The sequence below is a fragment of the Agrilus planipennis genome, unplaced genomic scaffold, assembly GCF_000699045.2.
Source record: "Agrilus planipennis isolate EAB-ADULT unplaced genomic scaffold, Apla_2.0 scaffold29, whole genome shotgun sequence".
In the NCBI taxonomy this organism is placed as follows: domain Eukaryota; kingdom Metazoa; phylum Arthropoda; class Insecta; order Coleoptera; family Buprestidae; genus Agrilus; species Agrilus planipennis.
In genome coordinates, this window is record NW_020442462.1 from 1,998,661 (window position 1) to 2,008,828 (window position 10,168).

General features: G+C 29.5%; 5 protein-coding genes across 8 annotated transcripts in view; 1 reads left to right on the plus strand and 4 right to left on the minus strand.

Annotated features, from left to right (window-relative positions):
- Positions 1-929: 929 nt before the first annotated feature.
- Positions 930-4,035, minus strand: LOC108744455 (N-acetyltransferase ESCO2). 2 transcript variants are annotated; one of them, XM_025980838.1, is made up of 4 exons: positions 3,893-4,035; positions 1,718-2,003; positions 1,503-1,667; positions 930-1,442 (listed from the first exon to the last, which is right to left on the minus strand). In XM_025980838.1, exons 2-4 carry the CDS (start codon positions 1,985-1,987, stop codon positions 1,110-1,112), a joined length of 768 nt encoding a protein of 255 aa, XP_025836623.1. In that variant the 5' UTR covers positions 1,988-2,003; positions 3,893-4,035; the 3' UTR covers positions 930-1,109. The 2 variants fall into 2 exon arrangements, with proteins under 2 accessions (XP_025836623.1, XP_018335732.1); XM_018480230.2 differs by having other exon boundaries at positions 1,718-3,728.
- A 272-nt stretch (positions 4,036-4,307) lies between these two features.
- LOC108744460 (splicing factor 3B subunit 5) lies at positions 4,308-4,853 on the plus strand. The gene has a single exon (XM_018480238.2). It carries the CDS (start codon positions 4,396-4,398, stop codon positions 4,651-4,653), a length of 258 nt encoding a protein of 85 aa, XP_018335740.1. The 5' UTR covers positions 4,308-4,395; the 3' UTR covers positions 4,654-4,853.
- A 13-nt stretch (positions 4,854-4,866) lies between these two features.
- Positions 4,867-6,751, minus strand: LOC112906540 (GPI ethanolamine phosphate transferase 2-like). The gene is made up of 2 exons (XM_025980832.1): positions 6,746-6,751; positions 4,867-6,166 (listed from the first exon to the last, which is right to left on the minus strand). The coding sequence occupies exons 1-2, from the start codon at positions 6,749-6,751 to the stop codon at positions 4,928-4,930; spliced, it is 1,245 nt and encodes a 414-aa protein (XP_025836617.1). The 3' UTR covers positions 4,867-4,927.
- Positions 6,752-7,005: 254 nt separating this feature from the next.
- On the minus strand, positions 7,006-10,111 carry LOC112903903 (N-acetyltransferase ESCO2-like). Of its 3 annotated transcripts, none has more exons than XM_025980841.1 (4): positions 9,969-10,111; positions 7,794-8,079; positions 7,579-7,743; positions 7,006-7,518 (listed from the first exon to the last, which is right to left on the minus strand). In XM_025980841.1, the coding sequence occupies exons 2-4, from the start codon at positions 8,061-8,063 to the stop codon at positions 7,186-7,188; spliced, it is 768 nt and encodes a 255-aa protein (XP_025836626.1). In that variant the 5' UTR covers positions 8,064-8,079; positions 9,969-10,111; the 3' UTR covers positions 7,006-7,185. The 3 variants fall into 3 exon arrangements, with proteins under 3 accessions (XP_025836626.1, XP_025836625.1, XP_025836624.1); XM_025980840.1 differs by having other exon boundaries at positions 7,794-9,391; XM_025980839.1 differs by having other exon boundaries at positions 7,794-9,804.
- LOC108744456 (GPI ethanolamine phosphate transferase 2) overlaps positions 10,001-10,168 on the minus strand; it is a 3,228-nt gene continuing 3,060 nt past the window's right edge. The window contains exon 4 of the mRNA XM_025980833.1: positions 10,001-10,026. Coding sequence (XP_025836618.1) covers positions 10,001-10,026 — 26 coding nt within the window. The remainder of the gene's footprint in view (positions 10,027-10,168) is intronic.

A 10,168-nucleotide genomic window follows, 5' to 3' on the forward strand; every position in this document is an offset into this window, starting at 1 on the left:
GTACAATAAAGCCAGTATCAACTATATAAAGCTTTGAACGTAAAGTCCTATACCGTTTTAAGAAAGGAATTTTTAAGTTATCTTTGAAATCTATTTCTTTTTTAATAGAACATTTATCGGCAAAGTAAATACACGATTATCGTTCTACATTTCTTAAATAAACAAGATAAGTAACGGATTTTTGATCTACTAATCAATCAGTGTCTAATATGGCTTAACTCTTCAACTTAGTAACAAGTAGTTTTTATTCAAGTTAATAAGTTATTAGCTTGCAATAAGAACATACTTTAGGACAAAATACGTTCAAAAATGAATAGAACTATCAATGTTAAATCATTACTAAAACCAGTAATATTAAGTATTGCGTTTGTACTTTGCTTATATTTTTCAATCAGTACAAAAGTGAGCTTAGAAACTGTGTTTGATAACGTTCTTCTACACAATGTCGTCAGCTATGTGATATTCGTTTTATTGAGATCGATCCCAACAAATTACAGACGAGTGGTAACTCTCATAATACTTGGATACCTATATTACGTCTATAAATTACGCTGGAGCACCCTTGTGTTATTAGGTTCTGTGCTGGTATTTTAATTATGTGTTAATTGTACTAAAATCACTATGTTATAAATAAATGATTTGAAATAGTTAACGTTAATTTATTGTTACTTTCATTCGTCTAATCAAGCATTCGGAATTTAAATAAAACATTAAATGTTAAGTTTCAATTAAGTTTTATTACCAAACTGTTCCAAAGTATAAAATAAACAACACTTCTACTTTACATGAATTAATAAATAATTATAACACAACTATTTTTAATTTTTACTTATAAAAATAAAAACTAAACTCAATCAACGTTAATTCAAAATATATAAACGAAAAATTATTCTATTTCAAAACGTAGGTACTAACATATGAAAAACAAATCAATTTCTACTAGATTTCTTTTTAAAGTTTCTGGTGTCCTTTTTGATGGCACAATTGTACAAACTACATAAAATTTTCGAATTATACAACAGGTAATAAACATGTACAGTCCTTTACAAAAATCGACTTAGACTATGAGGTACAATTTATGTTGCTGTAAATTATTTGAAATACAATTTTCAATCAGTGTAAACTAAGAAATTACTTGTGTTAAAATACTTTGTGGCAAATGATTTCCCATCTACAGTGGGTCCACTGAAACCAATTTCATTGTTGTGAAGTATATAATTGGCAAAGAATGTCTTTTTTAAGCAATTCATTAAAGCAGATCCAATGCCTCTTCTGCGATAAGTTTTTGAAACCCATATACGAGAAACGCCGCATTTAATGACAAAAGACTCTTCTGAGCAGGTGTCTACCCCATTAACATTATTCAACATTCGATAGGCTTTTGATTTTGGCTCAGCAACCAAACAGCCTTGAACCATTTTATTTTTTATAAATAAGTACACCTTTAAAAGGAAGATAGACAACGATTAACATTTTTATATTAAAGCAAATATATTATTTACCTGAACATTTTCTAAACTAAATGATAACTCATAGATGCCCAATTCTCTGTTAACTATTTCTAGTAAATCTTTGACCTTTCTCCACCACAGTTTTGAATCCTGTGGTAAAATTTTTATGATTCTGCCATCTGATAAGTTTTCCACAACGCGCTCGTTTTTCCATCCCTAAAAAAATATTACTCCAAATGTCTTTTATTGTTTTTTCATTAACTTACATTAAATCGGAATATACTTCCAGCATTGTGATAGTTTAGATGAAGTAATTCCTCACTTGGATCGCCCATATGATACACAAGTTTACACTCGTGGCATTCAGTAAGTCCAAATCTTTTCTGCCCAGCATCCAACAGCATTTGATCTTTAGGTAATTTCTTCCAAGTAGTTTTATTCTGATTACGATTTTGCACAGCAATTTTAACTTGTTGATTGTCTAAAGAAGTTGTTGCTTTTCCATAAAATATGGGAAACAATTTTTTTTGCTCCATAATTGACTTTATTGGTCTGTAATTACAAGAATTACTATGTAAAGTTGATTGATTTTCTAAATTCTCTAGAGTGGTTGTTATGTTTTTTATAGCCTTTTTAGGACTATTTAAGGCCAGTCCAGAAGTCATATCACACATTTGAGAAGTCGGAGAAAGAAAGAGTTCTCCGTTGTTTATATTACTGATATTTGTAGGCGAAGAACTCATTTTCTGAGTCACATCATTTCTGTCATCGATTTCTACATTATTTTTGTTGTAATCAGGCATATTATGCAATTGTATAGAATTTGCAGATCCTAATACAGAGATATCTGCCTTTAAAATAATTTTTGAATTTTCATTTCTGCAAATACTTTCGGTGTCTTTATTGAATGTTTGAAGGTACGAAATGTTTTCCTGGTTATCATCCAAACTATCTAAGATGCTGTTAATTTCCTTTGCGGGTAGTATTTCGTCATTTTTACATGAAATTAAGTCTGACAAATCAAAATTAATGCTGCTACTGCCTTCTTTCTTATCACTCCTATTTTCCAATAAACTTAGTTTTCCACGATCGTAATTAAGTTTTATGCTGTTATTAATAACTACTACTGCTTTGGTTCTTGTCGTTTTAAAGAACTTCTTACTGTTATCAGGAGGAGGACTTAATTCTCTTTTTTTGTTTTCTTGGTCAATACTTAACGGATTATGTTTATAAACTGGTTCAATTTCCGAAGTATTTTTTAAAGGGGGGTCATTTTTCTTAATTGTTTGGATTTGTTTGATCATATTTGGAGTTATTGTTGAAGTTTTCTGAATATTTGTCATTTCTTGGAGATATTCATTAAAAGGTGATTTTTCTAATATATTTAGAGCAGCCTTTAAAACCTGAGACTTAGATGATCTTTTCTGTTTTGGTTTTCTTATTTTGTGTCTAACTCCTGCATTTATCTGTCCAAATCTACTCTTTTTACGTCGATTACATATAAATGTTTGAGAAGATCTAGGCTTACATTTTTTTGATTCATTCTTCAAAGTGCTTTCAAATTTTTCAGTTGTAATGTTCTCCATTTTTGGATAAAATGACTTGGGAGAAACACAAACTTCTGACTCTTCAACTGGAAATAAGGTAGTTCTGACTCTTGAAACTTTTGATACGACTCCTTCTAATTTTTGATACTTAGAAGTAGGGGAGGATTCAGGGGAAGAGAGTTTTCTTTTCCCACACTCTTGTACAATAAAGCCAGTATCAACTGATTTACGTATAAGTTTAGGAATTTTAACAGAAACGTTAAAGGACTCTTGTGGAGTTTGATGATTTTTAACAGGAGATAACTTTAATGGAGTGTCTGGAATAAATGTTTCATTAGTATCTATTTTTAATGATGAATTGGATAGTTCATCCTGATGTTTTGTGAAAAAAGGGGAATTTGTATGTTCTAACTCTGATCCACTAATGTTACATTGAAAATAATTTGTTGTATTATTGTCTACACTTCCCAAAATAACGTAATCGTTTATAGAACTTTCATCAAACTTAAATAAACCGTTTCTCATAGTCTCTCTTTGATGTACTTGATTAAGTGGTGAATCTGGAGGGCTTAAACTTGAATCTGATCTTAAGGGGCTCATATATCCTAAATCACTATCACTATCGTTGTCATTAGGAAACAAAGCTCGTCTTCTTTCAGAAATACGAGAAGAATGCGACAACTCGTTCACAGAATCCACAGCTATTTCAGCCATATCACTAAAACGTTCTCTGAAATATTTCATGTAACTGTATCACCACGACCTTTAATAAATAAGGGAATGTACTACAATTCTATTAGTAGTATATTCATTTTGTTAATAAGTTTTAGGTTATTTATTAGAAGAAGACGGCTTTTTGTTATAAATTATTAATTCGAAATAATTTTAACTCACCAAATCTGCTTCCAGTGGATAGAGTTACTTAATTAGTATCTCAAAACACTCGAAAAAACTTAAACACACTAAATATTCAAAAATCATTTACTTCAGTATCTTTTACCGCCAAATTGCGCCAAATACAAATGATTGAATTGAACATCAGCGAACAGCTGTCAAGAAAACAAGATAATCAAAAGTGATAGTCGTTCTGTACTCGCAGTGAATTATTTTATCTTTATTTTTAATTAGTAACATTTAAATTATTTAAGAATATGAATTAATAATTTAAAAAGTGTTATATTACGTTATTCAATAAACGGTCTTTTATAATGAAGAACAATTATAATTAACATATAAAAAAAGGTGTGACGTTACCGAATGTGAATATTTAAACACTTCTGTATTGCTAACTCAAGGTCAGTTCTGTCAAAAATAATTAAAATTTAATGTTTTGTTCTATATGCATTATCTAATTTTAGGTTAATAATTTGTTTTTCTTTAACCAAAATAAGAAAAATATGGGCGACAGATATAATATTCACAGTCAGCTAGAACATTTGCAGTCAAAATACATAGGAACTGGACATGCAGATACTACAAAATATGAATGGTTGGTAAACCAACATCGAGACAGTTATGCCAGCTACCTAGGACATCCAGACTTGTTAAGTTACTTTGCCATTGCTGAAAACGAAGCTAAAGCTCGTGTACGTTTTAATCTTATGGAGAAAATGTTGCAACCGTGTGGTCCTCCACCAGACAAACCAGAAGATTAAATAGTTATTTTTAAGTTATTTTAACTGACCAGTAAGTAATCACTGTAATATTTTTTATTAAAAAAAATTAATTTCATTTAGTAATTACTACATACCCTCCTGTTTTCAATGTATTATTGTTAGACATAACTTCTATTTTTCAATCAGTTGTAGGAATATTTTTTCTAGTAATTACTTTCTGATATTTATATATTGAAATAAAAACGNTTCAATGTATTATTGTTAGACATAACTTCTATTTTTCAATCAGTTGTAGGAATATTTTTTCTAGTAATTACTTTCTGATATTTATATATTGAAATAAAAACGGCATATATATCTTACTTTTTTTATTTTGTAGAAATACATTTGTATATTTTAAATTGTAAATACAAAATTGTAAGAAAAGTACAAGAGTATGCACAACTTCAATAATTAACTTAGGCGCAAAAACTGTCCAAACAAACAAATGGTGTCTTTGAATTGTAAGAATAAAAGTGGTCATTGTAAAAACAAGTAACCGACTTATTATATTTACAGACCACACATAGTAATGTTCTTGACAGTACTTGAAAGCCAACAAATTACACAAAATTGGAAAAGTATACGTGTGAAATAATACTTGTAGCATTACAATAAGCTGATTATAACTTGTAAGGCCAATGTATCCAGCTGCAATGTCAACACTAGCTAAGCTGTTACTATGCCCTTGACAAAAGAATAGTACATTTCCTAACCAATAATGACAAAATGCTAAGTTACTTTCCAACTTTATGTGTTTTTTTAAAATAAAACTGCTTAAAATACAATAGGGTATCAGAATAATGTTATAGGGACGTAAAAGTATAGTGCTATTTAGGATCCAAAATACAACTAATCCACTTAAAGTTTGTTTATCTCTAATAAAGTTAGAAAACATCAATAAATTCACTAAATAAAATATTTTATGTAATAAGTGATTATGAAGCCAAACGTTTTTCATTAAATATGAAATTACTAAAGCTATAATTAATAATTTTGAAGTTTTTTTGAAAAACTTTGAATGGTAAAGTACAGCATAAGTTAATATTAGACTTACGATGTTAAATGCTTGCAAATAAAAATAATGTTCATTACACAAAAGCCACCGAGAAATATCTAACAGGTGCGCCCATTTGTCGCCTGTTTGATTTAATTTTCTAACAAAACGAAATGCGCATAGTATTACAGTAAATTCTGCAAATGAACTTAATGATTTAAACATATATAAATAAATATAGGAGGATATCGTTGTACACCAAAAGAAATACCAAATTTGATGTTCCTCCTCAATAAAACTAGAAGAAACGAGACTTACACAGTGGCAAATGTTGCTGAAAATAAGGAATTTTAAACGGTAGTTAGTATTTTGTAGAAGATGCAAATATACTTTTATATTTCTAAAAAATAAAATAGCAGTTGCAATAAACGTAAAAATAATTATTAAATATCCGAAAGGAAGAAAAAAATATGCCAATAAGCATATAACAATAAAAATATCTNTTATCTTTGAAATCTATTTCTTTTTTAATAGAACATTTATCGGCAAAGTAAATACACGATTATCGTTCTACATTTCTTAAATAAACAAGATAAGTAACGGATTTTTGATCTACTAATCAATCAGTGTCTAATATGGCTTAACTCTTCAACTTAGTAACAAGTAGTTTTTATTCAAGTTAATAAGTTATTAGCTTGCAATAAGAACATACTTTAGGACAAAATACGTTCAAAAATGAATAGAACTATCAATGTTAAATCATTACTAAAACCAGTAATATTAAGTATTGCGTTTGTACTTTGCTTATATTTTTCAATCAGTACAAAAGTGAGCTTAGAAACTGTGTTTGATAACGTTCTTCTACACAATGTCGTCAGCTATGTGATATTCGTTTTATTGAGATCGATCCCAACAAATTACAGACGAGTGGTAACTCTCATAATACTTGGATACCTATATTACGTCTATAAATTACGCTGGAGCACCCTTGTGTTATTAGGTTCTGTGCTGGTATTTTAATTATGTGTTAATTGTACTAAAATCACTATGTTATAAATAAATGATTTGAAATAGTTAACGTTAATTTATTGTTACTTTCATTCGTCTAATCAAGCATTCGGAATTTAAATAAAACATTAAATGTTAAGTTTCAATTAAGTTTTATTACCAAACTGTTCCAAAGTATAAAATAAACAACACTTCTACTTTACATGAATTAATAAATAATTATAACACAACTATTTTTAATTTTTACTTATAAAAATAAAAACTAAACTCAATCAACGTTAATTCAAAATATATAAACGAAAAATTATTCTATTTCAAAACGTAGGTACTAACATATGAAAAACAAATCAATTTCTACTAGATTTCTTTTTAAAGTTTCTGGTGTCCTTTTTGATGGCACAATTGTACAAACTACATAAAATTTTCGAATTATACAACAGGTAATAAACATGTACAGTCCTTTACAAAAATCGACTTAGACTATGAGGTACAATTTATGTTGCTGTAAATTATTTGAAATACAATTTTCAATCAGTGTAAACTAAGAAATTACTTGTGTTAAAATACTTTGTGGCAAATGATTTCCCATCTACAGTGGGTCCACTGAAACCAATTTCATTGTTGTGAAGTATATAATTGGCAAAGAATGTCTTTTTTAAGCAATTCATTAAAGCAGATCCAATGCCTCTTCTGCGATAAGTTTTTGAAACCCATATACGAGAAACGCCGCATTTAATGACAAAAGACTCTTCTGAGCAGGTGTCTACCCCATTAACATTATTCAACATTCGATAGGCTTTTGATTTTGGCTCAGCAACCAAACAGCCTTGAACCATTTTATTTTTTATAAATAAGTACACCTTTAAAAGGAAGATAGACAACGATTAACATTTTTATATTAAAGCAAATATATTATTTACCTGAACATTTTCTAAACTAAATGATAACTCATAGATGCCCAATTCTCTGTTAACTATTTCTAGTAAATCTTTGACCTTTCTCCACCACAGTTTTGAATCCTGTGGTAAAATTTTTATGATTCTGCCATCTGATAAGTTTTCCACAACGCGCTCGTTTTTCCATCCCTAAAAAAATATTACTCCAAATGTCTTTTATTGTTTTTTCATTAACTTACATTAAATCGGAATATACTTCCAGCATTGTGATAGTTTAGATGAAGTAATTCCTCACTTGGATCGCCCATATGATACACAAGTTTACACTCGTGGCATTCAGTAAGTCCAAATCTTTTCTGCCCAGCATCCAACAGCATTTGATCTTTAGGTAATTTCTTCCAAGTAGTTTTATTCTGATTACGATTTTGCACAGCAATTTTAACTTGTTGATTGTCTAAAGAAGTTGTTGCTTTTCCATAAAATATGGGAAACAATTTTTTTTGCTCCATAATTGACTTTATTGGTCTGTAATTACAAGAATTACTATGTAAAGTTGATTGATTTTCTAAATTCTCTAGAGTGGTTGTTATGTTTTTTATAGCCTTTTTAGGACTATTTAAGGCCAGTCCAGAAGTCATATCACACATTTGAGAAGTCGGAGAAAGAAAGAGTTCTCCGTTGTTTATATTACTGATATTTGTAGGCGAAGAACTCATTTTCTGAGTCACATCATTTCTGTCATCGATTTCTACATTATTTTTGTTGTAATCAGGCATATTATGCAATTGTATAGAATTTGCAGATCCTAATACAGAGATATCTGCCTTTAAAATAATTTTTGAATTTTCATTTCTGCAAATACTTTCGGTGTCTTTATTGAATGTTTGAAGGTACGAAATGTTTTCCTGGTTATCATCCAAACTATCTAAGATGCTGTTAATTTCCTTTGCGGGTAGTATTTCGTCATTTTTACATGAAATTAAGTCTGACAAATCAAAATTAATGCTGCTACTGCCTTCTTTCTTATCACTCCTATTTTCCAATAAACTTAGTTTTCCACGATCGTAATTAAGTTTTATGCTGTTATTAATAACTACTACTGCTTTGGTTCTTGTCGTTTTAAAGAACTTCTTACTGTTATCAGGAGGAGGACTTAATTCTCTTTTTTTGTTTTCTTGGTCAATACTTAACGGATTATGTTTATAAACTGGTTCAATTTCCGAAGTATTTTTTAAAGGGGGGTCATTTTTCTTAATTGTTTGGATTTGTTTGATCATATTTGGAGTTATTGTTGAAGTTTTCTGAATATTTGTCATTTCTTGGAGATATTCATTAAAAGGTGATTTTTCTAATATATTTAGAGCAGCCTTTAAAACCTGAGACTTAGATGATCTTTTCTGTTTTGGTTTTCTTATTTTGTGTCTAACTCCTGCATTTATCTGTCCAAATCTACTCTTTTTACGTCGATTACATATAAATGTTTGAGAAGATCTAGGCTTACATTTTTTTGATTCATTCTTCAAAGTGCTTTCAAATTTTTCAGTTGTAATGTTCTCCATTTTTGGATAAAATGACTTGGGAGAAACACAAACTTCTGACTCTTCAACTGGAAATAAGGTAGTTCTGACTCTTGAAACTTTTGATACGACTCCTTCTAATTTTTGATACTTAGAAGTAGGGGAGGATTCAGGGGAAGAGAGTTTTCTTTTCCCACACTCTTGTACAATAAAGCCAGTATCAACTGATTTACGTATAAGTTTAGGAATTTTAACAGAAACGTTAAAGGACTCTTGTGGAGTTTGATGATTTTTAACAGGAGATAACTTTAATGGAGTGTCTGGAATAAATGTTTCATTAGTATCTATTTTTAATGATGAATTGGATAGTTCATCCTGATGTTTTGTGAAAAAAGGGGAATTTGTATGTTCTAACTCTGATCCACTAATGTTACATTGAAAATAATTTGTTGTATTATTGTCTACACTTCCCAAAATAACGTAATCGTTTATAGAACTTTCATCAAACTTAAATAAACCGTTTCTCATAGTCTCTCTTTGATGTACTTGATTAAGTGGTGAATCTGGAGGGCTTAAACTTGAATCTGATCTTAAGGGGCTCATATATCCTAAATCACTATCACTATCGTTGTCATTAGGAAACAAAGCTCGTCTTCTTTCAGAAATACGAGAAGAATGCGACAACTCGTTCACAGAATCCACAGCTATTTCAGCCATATCACTAAAACGTTCTCTGAAATATTTCATGTAACTGTATCACCACGACCTTTAATAAATAAGGGAATGTACTACAATTCTATTAGTAGTATATTCATTTTGTTAATAAGTTTTAGGTTATTTATTAGAAGAAGACGGCTTTTTGTTATAAATTATTAATTCGAAATAATTTTAACTCACCAAATCTGCTTCCAGTGGATAGAGTTACTTAATTAGTATCTCAAAACACTCGAAAAAACTTAAACACACTAAATATTCAAAAATCATTTACTTCAGTATCTTTTACCGCCAAATTGCGCCAAATACAAATGATTGAATTGAACATCAGCGAACAGCTGTCAAGAAAACAAGATAATCAAAAGTGATAGTCGTTCTGTACT